This window comes from Cervus canadensis, chromosome 18, assembly GCF_019320065.1.
Source record: "Cervus canadensis isolate Bull #8, Minnesota chromosome 18, ASM1932006v1, whole genome shotgun sequence".
NCBI lineage: Eukaryota > Metazoa > Chordata > Mammalia > Artiodactyla > Cervidae > Cervus > Cervus canadensis.
This window is the reverse complement of record NC_057403.1, coordinates 37,745,806-37,764,409: the sequence shown is the minus strand read 5'-3', so window position 1 is coordinate 37,764,409 and position 18,604 is coordinate 37,745,806. Positions and strand designations below refer to the sequence as shown.

At 45.2% G+C, this 18,604-nt stretch overlaps 1 protein-coding gene and 1 pseudogene across 2 annotated transcripts in view; both read left to right on the top strand.

The window, feature by feature from the left end:
- Positions 1 to 8,115: 8,115 nt before the first annotated feature.
- On the top strand, positions 8,116 to 8,702 carry LOC122421373 (annotated as a pseudogene).
- A 2,850-nt stretch (positions 8,703 to 11,552) lies between these two features.
- Positions 11,553 to 18,604, top strand: part of CBFB (core-binding factor subunit beta) — a 48,375-nt gene continuing 41,323 nt past the window's right edge. Inside the window, exons 1-3 of one of the 2 annotated variants that reach the window (XM_043435302.1) lie at positions 11,553 to 11,908; positions 12,134 to 12,220; positions 17,053 to 17,169. In XM_043435302.1, coding sequence (XP_043291237.1) covers positions 11,831 to 11,908; positions 12,134 to 12,220; positions 17,053 to 17,169 — 282 coding nt within the window. In that variant the 5' untranslated portion in view covers positions 11,553 to 11,830. The remainder of the gene's footprint in view (positions 11,909 to 12,133; positions 12,221 to 17,052; positions 17,170 to 18,604) is intronic. The other variant, XM_043435303.1, reaches the window with a different exon arrangement.

The window sequence follows — 18,604 nt, the reverse complement described above, 5'->3', positions numbered from 1 at the left end:
AAGAGGAGAGGTTCCTCTTACAGCCTCACGGTCCTCTGACTTGGGGGCCTCCAAGGTTCCTTCCTAGGGTGGCCAAGCCCAGGGCAGATCCCTGTTGGCGGCCTTAGCAGGGCCTGGCTTGAGAAACCCTGGGCTTGTGCTTGATAAAGCTCCCGCGGCAGGCAAGGTGGGCAGAAGGGTGGGTGGGCAGTGTGGGACCGCAGGACCCTTTTCACTGATAAGCCAATGCATGGACTTCCTCCCCTGGGTCCCAGCCCTGCACAACCTGCCTTGCTCACCTATAGGCTTTGAGACCCAAGGGGGATCAGTCTTGTCCTCCGGGAACCCACAGGCTGCCTAGACAGAAGCACCAGGGACTTGGCTGGGATCCCAAGCTCATGGAAACTCTGAGGTCCAGGGAGGCTTCAGGTGAAGGAAAGAGGCAGCACCGCCACTTCAAGGCTCCCCCTTCCCCAGCTGACTCCTTTCTAGCCCAGACTGGACACACTGGGGCCCTGCAGTTGGGGCGGGGTGGGCCTATGCCCAGGACACACTCTGGGTGAGGCTGGGGAATGGAAGAAGCAGGGGAGAAGGGTTTAATGGAAAGGCTCACAAATGGGGTTCACCAGAGATCCGCTGTACAAGACTCCCATTTCCTGTGCCACGCAGGGCCGGGTAAGAGGTGCTGGGACCTCTGACCAGTCCTGCACGCAGTGTCCTGGGGTTAAGAGTGGCCTTATTTCTATGCCCCCACGGTTTCCCAGGTGGTGCTAGTGGTAAAGAATCTGCCTGTCCATGTAGGAGACGTAAGAGACGTGCAAGTTCAGTCCCTGAGTCGGGAAGATCCCCTGGAGGAGGGCATGGCAACCCACTCCAGTATTCTTGCCTAGAGAATTCCATGGACAGAGGAGCCTGGCGGACTACAATCCATGGGGTCACAAAGAGTCAGCAACTTAGCACGCATGCATACACACCACTCAGGTCTGGTCTTAGTAGGGAAGGGCTGGAAGCCTGCCTTGTGCCCTAGAACTTCACTCAGACCCTGCTGGACCAGACTTCCTGTGAAGGAGAAGGGATCACTTCTAAGCGAATGAGAATTCCCCCTTTCTACGTACCAAGGTGATTAGCTGTATGGAGAGAAGGTGGGGGAAGACTGTGAGAAATTGGGTGTGGGGATTGAGTAAGGAAGAGAGACCATGACAGAGATACCACCTTCGGTCCTTTGTGGAATGAGGTGACAGTGCATTAAATTAAAGCATGAGAAGATTTCCCTGGTGGTTCAGTGGCTAAAACTCTGTGCTCCCTATGCAGGAGGCCTGGGTTCAGTCCTGGTCAGGGAACTAGATCCCACATGCCCTAGCTAAGAGGTCGCATGCTGCAACTAAAGATCCTGCCTACCACAACAGAGACAGAAGATCCTGCTGCAACTAAGACCTGGCACAGCCAAGTAAGTAGATAAATGAATGAAAAAAAAAAAAAGCATGAGGGAAAGTATGGAGATAGGTGACAGAGACAGTGGAACAGTCTGCCAAGAAACTTAGAGGGTGGAGAAAAGAAACAGAAGCAGGCACACATACCCAGACAAGCAAATGAACAGAGAGCCAGGGCAGTGCTGGGGGCTGTCCTGGAGAAGGGCACTACCTGGCCACTTAGAAGGGGACAGAGAGCAAAGGATCTGTTTCTCATCCCCATTGTCTGACCGCTGAGACCCTTCAGGGCATGACAGAAGGGTCATCTGGAAAGGCTGTGGGAGCACAGAGATGAACCTCTCTTGGGCTAGGTTGGGGTGCTGGGAAAGGCTTCCAGGAGGAGCACCTGAAAGGATCAGTAGGAAAGAGTGGAAGGGATGAAGGTGGAGAGGGAAGGGGAGGAACCCAGGCCCGGAGGCAGGAATTAGCCTCTTCCATCCCAGCAGCTGTGCATCAGCGTGGCCCACACAGGAAGATTAAAAGAGGAACCAGGCCCGGAGCTGGAGCTCCTGTAAGCCTGGGAGGGAACACGGCCCCTACCCTGAGGTACTGGAGAGCCATGGGAAGGACAGGTACCGGGAAGGACAGGCTTATCTTCCAGAAGGAGCAACTGGAGGAGAAGGGAGAAGTAGAGAAGCCAGGGAAGGGTGGAGCAGAACTGGAAGTGAGTCCTTCAGAGAACAGAGCAAACAACCTCATAAAGCAGATGGGCAAGACTTGGTGACAGAGGAGGGGAGGAGAGGGGTGGTGGAAGTGGAGAGAAACTCCTAGGTGTCTCGTTGTTCCAAGGAGCTTTGGGCCAAGGCAGGAGGTCAGCTCTGAGCATCCACCTGCTGCCCTCCACAGGTGGGTCCTTGGCTCAGAGCTCTCCCACCCAGCCTCGGAAATCACGTGAAGCCGCCCTAGGGCCTGGGCCCAAGAAAAGGCCCAAGAGGGTGTCCAGTCCAGGTTGGGGGCACAGCCCAGAGGGCCAGGTGTTACTGGGGGAGCTCCTCCCCTCTGACCCCCTCTCCAGAAGCTAATCAAGGTAGTACTGTAGCCTCCAGCTGCTGACCCTCTATCATTGCAATGATAGCTCCATGGCCATGAGGGGTTGAGTTTGGGCCTCTTTGTCTATGGAGCAAATCAGAAGGGGAGGAAGGCCCATTGGAGCCCTAAAAGAACTCAGAAGCTGAGAGCAGACAGCCTCACAGAACAGAGTTCGACCTATCTCTTTTAGGCAGAGTTTGGGAGCTGTGTGTTCCCGTCTGGGCGTGTTCCTCTCTGTGTGTGTCCTCAGGCAAGCCACTGCCTATCTGGGCCTGGTTTCTACTCTCCAGTGCACTGCGCGCAATCTCTGGGGTAGGACACTGCTCTAGCCTCCCTCTCCTCCAGCTATGGTCCAGGACTCCTGTCTACTCTCAGCTTATTCATCCATAGGTGCTATGGAGGAGCATACCCGTGACCTCTTCAAGGAGTCACTGGGTGATCATTACATATTTCCTACTGTGAAGGAGCAAGGACCCTTTGGAAGGGGAGCCTGAAGATGGAAGAAAAGCCTTTCAGAAAATTAGCCCCAGTGGCAGGAAAATTCATCAAAAGCTGGCAGAATAGCTGCTGCTGATTCATGTCTCTTACCTAAGGAACAGCTCTCTGGGCTGAGGGCAGGACTGGTAGCTTCCAGAGTCTTCCAAAGACCCCAGACCCAAAACTTCAAAACACTGGAACTTTTACTGGAATTTTCAGCATCTGGTGAGGGGGGGGAGGGTGGACCATCATCTTTTTTTTGTTCCTGAATCATAGGATTCTACAGTGCTAGGAAAGGCTGCTGATAGACAGTGGCCTTGAGTTTGAATACAACTGCTGTGTGATCTCAGACACTCAGTTGACCTCTCTGATCCTCTCTGCCAGGAGAAATTCTGACCTTCCCTACCTTCTAGGTGACCAATACATCAATAATATTCAGTGCATGTGTGCTAAGTCTCTTCAGTCGTGTCCGACTCTTTGCAACCATATATACTATCGCCCATCAGGCTCCTCTGTCCAGGGATTCTCTGGAGTGGGTTGCCATGCCCTCCTCCAGGGGATCTTCCGACCTAGGGATTGAACTCAGGTTTAAATGGCAACCCACTCCAGTACTCTTGCCTGGAAAATCCCATGGACAGAGGAGCCTGATAGGCTACAGTCCCAAAGAGTCAGACATGACTGAGCAATTTCACTTTCACTTTCCTGAATTGCAGCCAGATTCTTTACCACCTGAGCCACCAGGGAAGCCCATAATACTCAATACACCTGGGAAAAGAATAATTTTTCGTGAAGAGTGAGGATGGAACCATATCAAAACAATTCTTGGTAGAGGGCCCATCCAGCAGGAAAACAGTCTGGATGTGGAACTCATTATTACAGTGGCACTTACCTCCCTCCCACTGCCAGGTATTATGGTAGGCAGAAGAGCTGTTGCAGGACACCCCTCCAGGGAGCACTATTTACCTGGCTTACAGTGTGAATGCGCCCCAAAATGTAACCTGAACTCCATGCCCTATGTACTCTGGACCTGCCACCTACATGCACACTTACACCACCCACGCTTCAGAGAAGCCTCTGATGGGATCTCTTGGTTACCATCTCACCCAAAACATCCACACTGGGTGGTCTTTATAGCCCCTTCCTCTTCCAGCCTGTCCATGGCTGCCTTCAGGTCCCAGAACTGGTCTGGCCACCAGGTCAGCCCGATCATTTGAAGCAGAATCCTTTGAAGGAGCTATTGATGTACAGAACCACAGAGAATCCCTTCCAGGCTGGTGAGGTGGCCGTAGGATAGTAACTCTGTCAGCCTATTTTTAAGACAGTGTTACAGCGCAATTGGGAAACCCTGCCTGCAAGGATGGTTTAGAGCTCAGTAAACTGGGGAAAGAATCCAAGAACAAGGCCAAGTTTCAAGGTATCAGCAGGGAGACAAAAGGAGAGAAGATAAAAAAGGATGCATTTGGACTCAGGCGTCGATAAATGAGCCAGAAGTGGTTGTTGAATTATTCAGCCTCCTTTATTGATCCATTGATCTCTTTCTGCAGGTCTTGGTTTATTCTTGGTTGGCATTTCCTGTGTCTGAGACAGTGGGAAGAGAAATGGAGAGAAGAAAGGAACAGGTTTTTAAGACTCCAGAAGAGAAAAGAGGCAAGGCCAAGAGAAACCTGGCAACAGGTATCAGGAACCTTAAAATGCCTGTATCTTTTGACATGGTGGATCTGTTTTCTGGAAATTGACCCTAAAAACACTATCCAAAACTTTTAAGAAAAAGCCTTCAAGCATCACGATATTCATAGAAGCCTTATTTTTATAGCAGTCAATAACGGGAAACAATCTAAATAGTTATGTCTGACAATAAAGGATCAGCCAAGAAGTCATTAGGAGTTTTATAAGATTACATGGAGAAATACTTATGCCATAGGATTAGGTCAAAATGGAGCATTCAAAACTGTGCCCATAGGGGAATTCTGTGGTGGTCCAGTGGTTAGGACTCCGTGCTTTCACTGCCAAGGGCCTGATTTCAATCCCTGATCAGAGAACTAAAATTCTGCAAGCTGCACAGCATGGCCAAAAAAAACACAAAACCCTGTACATATAGAATGTCATAACTGTGTGAAGAAATGTGGATGGAAGAGGGCCAACGAAAATGTACCAAAATGTTAGCAATGATTGTCTTCAAGTGATGAGGTTCTCTTTTTTTTCCTTATAGTTCCTAAATTTTCTACAATATGCACAAGCTTTAAATAATTAAAACAAAATGCAAGGATGGAGCGAAAGACGCTCATATGAGGTGTCTGCACAGAAGTAAAATAAGCATAAAGTAGTAGGGAGCCGATTCCTTCTAGAACCCAGGGTACTGCTATGTCTTAGGTCTGCCGACCATTGCCCTGGCACGTCAAATGGACAGAAGTGATAGGATGAGGTGATACTGCAGGGCAGTCACTCTGCAGAGGACAGTCAAAGGCTCCTGAACTCATTATTTAAAGATAAAGCATGAGGGACTTCTCTGGCAGTCCAGCAGCTAAGGCTCTATACTCCCAGTGCATGGGGCCTGGTTACCATCCCTGGTCAGGAAACAGATCCCGCATGCTGCAACCAAGACCTGGCACAGTCAAATCAATAAACATTTTAAAAAAGAAAGGAAAGAAAAGAAATAAGAGTTTTCCCTTAAGAGAAAGGGGAGGAGGTCAGGCTAGATAGAGGGGACAGTGAGAGAAAAGGCCCTGAGGCATGTGGGAACCACAAACAGGCCAGTGTGGTCGAATGGCAGGGTGCCGTGGGGAGACACAATGGGAGAAGGGATTGGGAAGGAAAGGAATGACTGTCAGGGCGGTCACATAAGCTGGGCTGACAGCCTTTGCCTCTCAGCCATAGGCAAATCGGGGACTTGGGGGAGGGTTTCAAGCAGCAGGGCGGTGTGGTTAGAGCTCTACATTCTCCAGTTCCCCAGTCTAGTCTGTTTGCCATCACCCTCCAGAAACTCAGAGAGGAGGGGAGGGGAAGGGGAGCCATCCAGCAGCTCTCACACGTGGTCAGCCAGACCTCCTGACCCCAGCCTGGCCCTCTGCCCACCACACCAGGTTCAGGCCCCACCTCCGGCCACTCAGACAAACCCCTTCACCTCCCATGACAAAGAGGCTCATTTGGTGCCTGGGCAAGATTTTGCAAACGTCAACCTTGTAATTACAAGGATGAAATCATCTGGTTCCTTTTAAGCAAACGGGTTTATTGATCCCAACACTGAAGAAAAGCTATTCTGGGGAAACTTGCTCCTCTCTGCTTTCCTCTCCCTCTGGGATGGATGAATTGATGGGGGTGTTGGGGGTGGGCGGAGGGGCGGGTGGTGGTGGCAGGGCAGTTAAGAAAGGGGAGAACTTCCCAGAGGGAAAATTCTTATGGGCCCAAGGGTGAATTGTATGGTATGTAAATTATATCTCCAAAAAATTATTTAGGGCTCAGGAAACTGCCTCATTTAGGTGGATGATACCCCATCCTGGACTTCAGCCCATCTCCATCCAAAGACTAGAAGCTGAGTAGAACTAGGCTTTGATGGCTCTGTGCCAACCACTAATTCCCCTCCTCTCCCACCCCCTCAACGTTCATTTGTGGCTCCAGATCCTGTTTCAGCTTTAAGATGGTACACTATTTCCTCAGTAATTGAATGGATGCTGTTTCTTTAGAATAAAGTGCACAGAGGTTCAGGGACCTGGGAGGACCTCACCCCCACTTTGAGGAGAGACAGATGTGGGTGGCTGCTGACACCAGATCTGGATAAAGCCATCCTTTCTGCTAGACCTGGGAGGCAGGATGTCTAGACCCTGACTGACCAAGCCAAGGAGGGACAAACAGTTGGGCTCAGGGGACAGGAATGTGCAACCATCAAGGGCAAGAGCCACAACCTGCCACAAGGCCCACAGTAAGACCCCTTCACCCAACCTGTTGGGGCCCCTTTGGGAGCATGGTAGGGTGCTTCAGGAGAGTGACCCCAGCTCTCTATAAGTTCACATGCAGTTTGGTGAAGGAGACAAGCTGGACTTTGGGCATCTTTACCCATAGAAGCCTTGTAATGGAATGGTTAAGAGCCCTAGCCCCTCTGAACCTTGGTTTCCTCATCTGTAGAATTGGGTCAATAACAACAAACTTTCAGGGTTATGATGAGGAGTGAACAAAGGATATATCCCCAGTGCTTAGCCATTTCATTAACTCTAATGGGTCAGGGTCTTGTCTGGGTCCTATGGCCACCTATTTACCTTTTCAGGGTCTCGTTTTCCTCATCTCAGATAGGGACAAGGAGGCCTGTCTTAGAAGGTGGTTGTGTGAATTAACTGAGATAAGGGGCATAAAAGCACCCTGCTCAGAGCTTCACAATTGAACCAGACAATTCAGGGTCCCCTCAACACCATGCTCAGCAGTGTCATCCTTTTGCTGCCCACCCTTTCAAGATCAGTGGGAGCAGCTGCCCACCTGGGAAAGGAGGAGAGAGAAGGCCCTGGACTGACCGAATCCTTAAGAAAGGAAAGCTCCAAGCAGTTGGGCTTCAGAGAATTCAGCCAGGTTTATGGGGTTGGGAGGGTGTTTTTCGGCAGTGAACAGTCACCCTCAGGCTTCCATCTGTGGGCCCTACTAGAGCTGGCTGGTAGCAAACTCCTTCACGGGGTGGTGCCTGAACCAATCCATACCCACCAGACAGAAGCACAGAGCTGAATATATGTGATGTGGGTGAAATTTTCTTTTATTAATTTCCTTTAATCCAGTTTTTAAAATAAGGGGAAAAAATTAACAACCATTAAAAAAATAAAAAATAAAAAAAAGGCACACAGAGTTCAGCCGAGGAGCTGGCCTCCTTCAGCCTGCGGCTCGTTTCCCGGTTGTCCTGGCTGTTTGGATGCCAGACAATGCCGAGTGTGGGTTACCCTGTGGCCTGGAGTTGCCAAAGGCTGTCTGTGGTGCTGCTGTTCTGGGTCCGCCTGGCAGACTCTCCCATCCCTTTCCCTCCAGACGGCATCCCCCACCTCTGTGAGGCTGACACTTAGAGTACTCTGTCCTCCTCTGCACTCCCACTGTTCCCAGTCCAGCTCCCTCGAGCTTAGAAGGGATTTGTCTTGACCATCACCTTTTCTTTGTCAAAAATTCATGGTGGCTTTCTGCCTCAGCTGCTGCCATGGCCCCTGTGAAAAAGTTTGTGGCAAAGAGCAAAAAAAAGAAGCTGGTTCTGAAGTTTTACCTTTGACTACACCTACCCTGTAAAAGGTAGCATCATAGATGCTGCCAATTTTGAGCAGTTTCTTTAGGAGAGAATCAAAGTGAATGGTAAAGCTGAGAATCTTGGTGGAGGAGTTGTAACAGTCAAAAGAAGCTAGAGCAGGACTACTGTAATGTCTGAGGTGCCTTTCTTCAAAAGGTATTTGAAATATCTCACCAAAAAATATTTGAAGAAGCATAATCTACATGATGGGTTTCCCAGGTGGCGCTAGTGGTAAAGAACCTGCCTGCCAATGCAGGAGACATACATAAAAGACTTGGGTTTGATCCCTGGGTCAGGAAGATACCCTGGAGGAGGGCATGGCAACCGACTCCAGTTTTCTTGCCTGGGAAATTCCATGGACAGAGGAACGTGGCGGACTACAGTTCAAGTGACATGACTTTGTGACTAAACAACAACTACATGATTGGTTACCTGTAGTTGCTAACAGCAAAGAAAGTTAGGAATTACATTACTTCCAGATTAGTCAAGATCAAGAAGAGTAGGAACTTCAAGGTTAAAACTCAATTATCTGGAATATTTTGTATGCATTCTTTAATATATATATATAATATATATAATATCATATAATTTTTTAAAAAACTTATTTATTTTTTTTCACCACATCTCAGTTGCGACATGTGGGATCTAGTTCCCACACCAGGGATCAAACCGACCCCTGCATTGGGAGGACGTTTGGACCTAGTGATTGGACCATCAGGAAAGCCCCTCTGTATGAGTTCTCGAATAAAACTTGGGAACAGAAACAACAAAAAGTTCATGTCTGGTCTGAGCATCTAGGCCACTCTAGTGAGATTTCAACTTTTATTTATTCCACATCTCCCAGGGAAAAAACAATTATTGCTAGAGTCCAGACACCAAGGTCAGCTGCAGGTCTGTGAGCCCTACCTGGACCCACTGTGGAGTAGAGTGCTTCCTTGTGAATCATCTATCAGAGACAGAAATGAAAGGTTTTACTCTAGTATCTACCTAAACAGAATATGGTGACATTGCATGGTATTACATGGGATACCCTTTTTTCCTACTATGGACACCAACAGCAGAAACTCTGCTCTCTTGACCACAGTCCTTGTTGACTGACAGCAAACTCATCATCTTCCTCTTGTTCAAACGATGATTGTGTTGTCTTGATGCCCAAAGATCTTCTTAGCTGAACTGGGAAGATGTAAGGGAGAGGCAGCAGATGGATGAAAACTTCTGTTCCTTGTGAGTGGCTTGGTTCTGCCTTGGTAACGGGTAGAGGCTGCCTCACTTACCTGTTAACATAAAGTGCAGATACTTTAAGGCTGGTTTTGTCTGCACTTTGTGCTAATGTGAAGTTTCCCCCTTCAGTTTCACTGGAACCTTTAGGCACCTTTTGAAATAAATGGCACCTTTTGCCAGATATAGCTGATACAAGCTGTTCAGTGGGCCCACCACGTACTCTTACTCCCTCCTTTCGGGAAAACTGTTCTTCCCTTCTTTCAACCATTGGCTTTTCTCTGAAGTTGCCAATTGCAGGCCCCCAGTCCAAAATGGGACAGCATGTGACATAAGCTGGCCGATGTCGTCACATCTGCTTGGATATGGTGATTTGGCAGAGGGGAGAGTGTGGGACCCAGGTTAGGCTCCCAGGAGATGGAATCTTTGGAGACAGAAAAGTGGATGTTTCCATCCTTTGTCAGGAAATGAATGCGATTTATGAGAGGCTGAGAGAATTAGCAGTGAGAAGAAATGGAGAAAGGAAAGAGTCCCTCTCTGTAATTTGTTTACTTAAAACTGACACCTTTTTAGCTTTAAGTTGTTGTTTTTTTAATTGGTTTTCTGTCACTTGCAACTGAAAAGCACCCAAGGGAAAGATTCTGAGATACCTGGACCCCCCACAAAAGTGGTTGGTGACATCCATATCTATGTATACCCTTTCTGTTTGTGTACATACATACATTCACACAGGCTTGGTGTAGGCCAGAGAGCATGCCCTTGGAAGGAGTTGATTCTATGTTTGCTACTCAGAAAGTGTGTGTTTGTTAAAACCACTGGCCTGCAGGTTTGCTTTTGCTGAAAACTCCCCCTGATCTTGGGCAATCCACCATTAACTGGATCCTCGTTAGAGTGAAAAACCAATCCAGTTTGCCAGGAACTGAGTGGTTTCCTGGGACATGGGACTCCCATTGCTAAAACCAGGATAGTCCATCATCCTAGCTCAGTTCTGTATCTGTAAAAATGAGATTGGATTGGACTAGAAAGGGCTGGGAAAGTCTGCCAAATCCTGCATTCAGGCAGACCTTGCCAATTGCCCTTGGCACTAACTCCTGTAAGTTTAAGTGCATTCTTACAATCCTTTGCTATAAGACCAGCTACTGTCAAAATTGGCACCTATTTGCCATAGTTGGACTGAGTTTTTGACAAGCTGAGATTTTAAGGATCAGAATTTATTGAGGACCAACTTTGAGTAAAGCTCTGCCGTAAATCCCATGTCAGGCTGTCTCCAGCCTGAGCTAAATGACTTCCCTAGAACTTGTGGATCTTGTTTTTTAGGATTTGATTGTACATTTGTGTGAATATATGAACCGGTATTGGGTTATTAATTCAGCTTGTTCTTTGAAAACTTAAATTTATTGAGTGCTCATCATGTGCTAAAACTATATAAAAGCTCTCATGCCAGCTAATACTGCGAGCTTGTGAATGCCTGCATTTTGGAAAAAAGCAAACTGAGGCTTTGTGATCCAGTGCCTATCTAAGGGCCCCAGCCAGCAGGCAGGGGAGTGAGTGAGGTCCCATTTGAGGCCCTTCTGATTCCAACAACTCAGACCTTTCCACCATGATGCGGATTCAGTTGGATCTGTTTGGTTTCTTTCCACCGTTAGTCTTTGATGTGCACAGTCTGCACCCTTCCTGGTCGGTTTTCGGAATCTCCAAGGACTTAAGTTTCCAAAGGAGACTTTGGAGTCTCTTTCAAGTCTCCAGGGACTTAAGTTTCCTGGCGTTCAGGTGACAATTTGGGGTTACTCTGCGCTGCTGGGAAGCCCAAAAGTTGCAGGCAGTGTAGAGGAAGGACTCGCGCGGGCCGCTCCCTATCTCCAAGAACGGGGCAGATCCCCCACTGAACGAAGTCGCCCGCGGGCGGGCCAAGGGAAAAGGGGCCGCGCGGCGCCCCGGGAGGAGCCGGGTTTCGCCGCAGTCCAGCGGCCCCGCAAGCAGACTTGCGGCGCATGCGCGGCGCGGTTCGCAGAGTTGTGAATGGTGCGTTTTGTTTGCCGGAGTTTGGGGCGGGCGGGCGCGCGAGGAGGAGGGGTGGGGCCGACGGGGGCGGGGCGGGGCGGGCGGGCTAGCGAGGTGGGCGGCGAGAGGAAGTGGCGGCGGCGGCGGCGGCGGCGGCCGGGGGCGGCGAATGTTGGGTCCGCGCGGGCGGTAGGCAACGGCTGAGGCGGCGGCGGCTGCGTGGGCTGGGCTCGAGCGGGCGGCGGCACCTTAGACTCCCGGGCGCGGGAGCCCACGCGGGCGGGCGCCTGAAACAAAGGGAAGCGAGAGTCAGGGCGCCGCGGGTGGGCGGTCAGTCGGTCAGCGCGGAGCCGGCCAGCGGTGCCCGCGGAAGCCTGGAGCCCGGCGGCCGGCGCGGCCTCAGGGCGGGAAGATGCCGCGCGTCGTGCCCGACCAGAGAAGCAAGTTCGAGAACGAGGAGTTCTTCAGAAAGCTGAGCCGCGAATGTGAGGTGAGGCAGGCGGGCGGCGGGGAGGCCGCGGCGCGCCCCGAGCGGGCCCGGGCGGAGAAAAGTTTGGGCGGTGCGGCCCCGGGGATCCCCGCGCCGGCGCGCCCGCGGAGGGGCAATCTCGCCCGGGCAGCCGTCTCCCCGCTGACTCTGCTTGCCCTTATCGGGGCGGCGCGGGGCGGACGGCGCGGATTTGGCTTCTGATTTCGGGCCGTCTCTGCCTTGCAGATTAAGTACACGGGCTTCAGGGACCGGCCCCACGAGGAGCGCCAGGCGCGCTTCCAGAACGCCTGCCGCGACGGCCGCTCGGAAATCGTAAGTCGGCGGGACGGGGGCGCGGGGGAGTGAGGCGCGCGCGGGTCACTTGTTGCACTGGGGCCGCCGCGGCCCAGGCCGGTTCCGGACGGCGCCGCGGACGCCGCGGCTCCCGGAACTGAGCGGGCGCCGTCTCACTTCCTACTCGGGATTCAAAATGCGAAACCAGACACTGGCGGGCCGCGTCCTCGCGGGGAGACGCTTCCAGGTGGCCGTCGGCGGGTGGATTATGTTTCCCACACACGACTCGGCGGACACTTTGCCGCGAGTGGATCTCAAATCCGAGCCCAACTAAACCAGGAAAGGTCACTATATGGGCTGTGACCCTGATTAAAAGAAAGGGTCGGGATATTAGTAGGAAGAAAACACCCGTAGGGAAAAAGAAGTGGGCTTCGTTCCAAATTATTTCTTGGGCGATAGTTTGTCTCGGGGGCTAGGTTTTGCGTAAATCTATGTGTGAAGCTATCTCTTTTTCATTGGAGCTGGGAATAAATCAGAGGGTAAATCGAGTTATCTGTTGTCCTAAGAGAGAAAAAAAGAAGCCCCCCAAAACGTGCCATCTTTTCTTCGCATCGGAGAGCAACCTTTTTTTCCCTCCAAACCTAAAAAACATATCCCGCTTAGGCCTGCAGTTTTTAAAGAATCGCATGGATTTGCAAAACCCACAGTCGATTTGAGGCCCTGTTTTAGATGCTAGATTTGGTGCTTTACCTCCACCAAACGTTATGCTGAAAAAAAATTCAAGTATCCTACTTCGCCTCATCTCCTTTTGGTTTGTCCTATTGGAGGTGCTAATGAGAGAATGATGGAGCCAAAAAGTGCATCGGAAATAACTAAAGAAAGGAGACTGGTTGTTAATTTTTTAAGAAGTTGAGGAACTGTATAATGGAATCTGATTATCTGCTCCATGACTTGGGCCACTGCATCTTCACACACTTGAAGCTACAGGCGCAGTTTGAATTTAGGTTAACAATAGAAAGACATGTTGGACCATTTGCGTCTCCCATTCCCTGTACAGTAGAGAATATTTTTATTGAGACATAGTTCACATATCATAAAATTCTCCCTTTTCATCACTGAAATCAAGTTTGTTTTTTAAAAATATTTTGATGTTTAAGACAAAGGCTTTTTAAATTGTATTACAGATAATGAGAAGATATGACCAACTTTACTAGGAACTCTAGAATATTTGGTCATTATTGCACATTATAAAAGAAAATGTCTAGCTTTTAGCCCACTTGCTTGAGTAGTTGTAATTGTTATATGATTCAGATGTATAGGACGAATAGTTTTTGGTTTTGGCACTAAGTGGTAGAGGAATCTTTCCTTACTTAGTTGGTTCAGTGATTATATCATCCTTTGTCTGGATTTCCTTTTGGAAAAGGTGGATGGTATACCCAACCAATGGATTTCTTGGAAGTAATTGATGTAAGTATAAAAGATGAGCTATAAAATGCTATTGTAATTTTTTAGAGAAATATAGTTAATTTTTTAGGGAAATACAGTTAATAGGGTATTTTCTGTCATATCAAATTTTACTGCATGTGATTATGAATTGGTGGTATAATTTAAGTGTATTTGAATATATATGAATTCATAGTATATTTGAATTACTATATCATATATAACATGAGTTTCCTGTTATAGCAGTATTATAGGTTGCTTGTATTTGTTATAAATTCCTCTTCAGGGATAAATCAGACATTCTAATTCTAGGCCTTCTCTTCTTCCAAAAATCTGATCCTACAAATTTTAATAAGTTCTTAATTTCTAACAAGTATTTAGGTTAAAGAAGATAAGTAGTTTGAATTTCATCTAAGAATTGTAATTAAGACAGCACAGTTTAATGCGTTGAATAGTATAACTTTGTATTTGGAAGGAATTTCACTTTTTCCTCTCCAGTATTCTCCCTTTAATTCAATGTTAACCATACTTAAATTAACAAGAGTTTTAGCTTCTAGGGGATAGAGACCACATTAATTTCATATATGCCCCCTTCGTATGGGTTTTGCCCAGTATCTTTTGCATCATAAGCACTTGATTATTTGAATTTAAAGGTTACTTCATTTAATGCCCCAAATTTATCTTATGACTTGTAAACAGGCTGTGGCTTTTACTTATTTGGTGGTGGAAAATAGGTAGGGAAAGGCATTTTTTTTTTGCTTCTATTTTAATAGCAGCCATGTATGATAAAAATATATAGCTCTCCAAACTGTGTCCAACCCTTCCCCCCTTTTATTTCTTTTTTTTATGAACACCTTATCAGTGAGGTTAATGAAGAATTTATTTTGTATTTAGATGTAAAGCAACATAAGGCTGTGATGGTCATCTCTTGTTAGGTATAAAACTTTGCAAGACTCTATATCATAGCATAAGATAAGTGTGATTATAGGTGAGGGGTAGAATCTATTTTGTAAAATCAGATTTATTCCTTATATAAGCTCTTGTATTATAGTATTAAGAGATACCTTCAACACTAATGATTAATAAAAAAAATACTTATGAGAGGTATGGTGACTACTGTGAAAGTGGTAAAAACTGTTTTTAATCTTGAAGATGGAAGAATAAAAGGTATGTTGGATTGGCACAAGTGTGCTATTTTACAATTTAATGAAACCTCATGAAATATAATCAGGACACTTTGAGAATTCTCCATATAGCCATTTTTACCAGTGTGGATTTTTATGTTTTCAAACAAAATTTTCCCAACTCCTATGTATTGTAGATGTTCCATTAAAAAAAGAGAGTTCTGTGGTCAAATAAATTTGAGAAATGGTATTCTGGAGTGTGATCTGTTTTTACCACTTCTCCAGTCTCAGAGAGGTATGTTGATGAGATAATGGACATGAAGTGATGAAGCAGGAAATCTTCTGAGGTTGGCCTTCAGGCGGGAGGTGAGGTAATGAGTTGCAGAATGTCTTTACTTAGCCGGGAGCTGATTTGGGATACACTGTGACAGAAGGATTTGTTACTAGGTGACTACTGAAGAAACATGGCTGCCGATTTTGGCAGGGTATTCATTCGTGGGCAGGCTCTCTTATCTGTCACCATTCTGCTCTGTGAATTTCACTGTCTGAGACTGAAAGAATTGGCTGTCTTCTTCAGCTAAGAATTACTTCTCATTGTATTTAGCAAATAAATGTAGCATTTACTGGGTGGTGTTCTAAACACTTGACAAGTACTGGAAACTGAGGTTCAGAGTGAAGTAATTTGCCTCAGGTCAGCCTAGGCAGTTTGCCTCCTAGTGTCTGCTTTTCACTTCAGTGGTTGTTTTTTAAACTTATGCTATTAGTTGGCAAAGTTCTTAAGGTTAATATCATAATATTGATGTTTGTTCAGTCTATTCATATAAGTATTTGCCACAAGAAAGGTATCCCAGTGATGAGGGAAATGCCATTAAAGGTATCTATAGAGATTTAGCAGTTAGATTGACCACTGTACCTTCTAGTATCAATCATAGAAATAGGAAGTGCTGTAATTTTTATCTGTAAAGAATCTAAGCCCCTATCTTGGGGGAACTAGTGGATAGCTGAATCAGCTAATGCTTTAAACAAATTGCCCAAGAATGTGCAACCCTAGCTTTCAGATGAAGACTCTATACTTGGAAACAAATTATGTTTTAGAATTTTAATTAGTAAACTAAAACAAAAAGTTCTCTGATTTCAACAAAGAGTTTACATGCAGAATTTTTTTAATGCTTTTTATGTATTTCTTTTAGATTTTCCCTGGAAAAGAGGGACAGTGTTACTTCCATTTTTAACTAGGGGGAAGTATAGAGTTAAATTGCTCTGGGGCTACACAGAATGACACTTTATTGAAATGGTTTTAGATTGTTCTGTCGAGCTGTGCCATTCAAATCTTTTATAAATATTAGATGAATACTCTTCTGTTATTGTCAGATCCAGTTTTCCTAAAGTCAGATTTTCGAAAATGCATTTTTAAAAATTCATCCAAGGTTTTAGAGAGATGAGTACTGTCATAGCACATGCTAGTGTATGGTTTATCAGAGGAGAGACAGTCCCAAATGCATTTTTTTTTTCAATAGTGGGCTATTAGTTAATTAACATTTATTTATATTCAGTGTGCAAGTGATTGGAATTTGGGAAACTCTGGATAAAATAGACACCTATAGGGATGAAAAAGTCTGTGTTTTTTAAGCTGAGCCTTTCCTGAAACTGGAATTTTTGTCTCTGAGAGTGAGTTCTACTGAAAACCATAATGGAGGATATTATCTTCATCTTATAAATTTTGGTTTTTAAAAATCATTGGAAATGATATTTGGTCAGTTTATTCATGATAATGAGATCCTCCCAATGTGATATATCGTGGAGATATTTTCACTTCCAGTCATCTCCAAGTGCATTTTTAGCATGGTTTTTGAAGCATAGTGTTTCTTTGAGCATGGAAAATCAAGAAAAAGTAAAGTGTCTCATTTACACAACTTTAAATTGTGGTATGCTTTAAAATTCAAAATATTCAGCCCTTCAGTGATTTTTATGTTTAAAAATACAAGTTCTTAAATGTAGTTATGGGGGCTTCTGGTTAGACATTAGCAGTGCGTTGTACTAACGTCAGCAAAAAATGACCTGAAAGAAAGTATTGATTCCATGTCTGATTTTATATTTAAGCAGCCAATGGCAAATGTCCTCAAAATGGAATCAGATGTTTGTAACTTAATACTTAAGAAAAATGATGAGTGCATGTTTTTTTACTTTTAAGTAATCTTGGTGCTGCCTGGCTTAAGACAGAAACTGATGTAAAAATAAATGACTGCCTGCATAATTTATGTAATGTCCTGCTCCTGATCCTGTTTGTATTGATTTTTCTAAAAGGCTTTTGTGGCCACAGGAACCAATCTGTCTCTCCAGTTTTTTCCGGCCAGCTGGCAGGGAGAACAGCGACAAACACCTAGCCGAGAGTATGTCGACTTAGAAAGAGAAGCAGGCAAGGTAGGAAACATTTCTTTGCAATTTGAAATACTGTGGATTGTTTTACTATTAGCAATTACCTGGTGATTTATATTTTAAGAAAGAAATCACAGGTCTGATTATAGAGGTGTGATCAGATTTGCTTTCATTCCATATTAAAAAGATATAATACAATTCTTGGAGAAGGAAATGGCAACCCACTCCAGTATTCTTGCCTGGAAAAGTCCATGGACAGAGGAGTCTGGCGGGCTGAAGTCCATGGGATTACATGACTGAGCATGTGTGCACAAGGGTGGAGGGAAATGGGTTGGTAGCAATAAAGTGGTAGAACTAAAAAAAAAAAAAAAAAGATATAATACAATTCTTAAAAATCAAATGTTTTATATAATTTCATTGCTAATATGATGCTTATGTCATTTGCCACAGAAAGTTCTCACCCTTAAAGAGAGTAGTGTGCTTTCTTATATGTAACATTTGAAACTTAATTCCTTTAAAAGTGTGGACAAGAAATTCTTTGTTTTACTAAAATGTGTGTAACTATAGTGTTTTTTTTAAAAAATGAAAATTAGAGAAAAATGGGAAAAGACTTAGGCTTAAAATTTAATAGTATTTAGAAATGATTCATGGATAGATTTCCACTTTTTAATGTAGCAAATTTAATTTTGAGAAAATATGAAAATGTTAACATGGAAATATTTTTTTGTTTGAAGGAAAAGCTTCTGGGAAACAAATATCTTAAAATTTGTATGTAGGAAGTTTTAGATCAAAGATACGAAAAATGTAGGTAGAGATGTTTAAGTTGAGAGCCCTATTAAAATCTAAGTTAAATGAATTATGTGCTTTTGATGAAATGTTAATGAATAGTGTCTTGGATTAGTTCATCTTTTAATGTAGAAACTGACTTCTTGAAATAAAATATTTAAAGAAAAAAATTTTTTTTACCTCGTTTTGTACTCAGTCTTTCTCCTGTTTCCTTTGCAGCATGTTTCTATACCTGTTTTTATTAACTTGCTAAAATTGTTTTCTAAGTGTCATTGTGACTAGTATAACCTATCACTTTATTTGTGAAACATAAGGATCATCTAAATATTCCTTTGAGGAACTTAAAAGATTTTCGTATTGGGCTGTATTAGAAAAAGGATTTTCATATCTTGTACATATACAATGAAGAGTTGTGGGCTTTTTTTCCTTTAATTTTGTGAAATAAAGTTTGCTCTTTTGTGAGTTACAAATCAACTAATCTTTTGATGGGAAGAGGGAAAATAGATTACAGAATTTTAAAATGAGTAATAAGTTTGAAGTTTGCTTTTCTATGTGTTAGACTTGTTTGCTTGGAAGATTAAAAGCAAATGTTCCAGGGTTTACTACTTGGTAATTATTAATATATACAGGAGAAGTTGGAAAGTAATGACTGTGTGATTATTACTTTTTTGTCTGTTTGGTGTATGAATGTGTG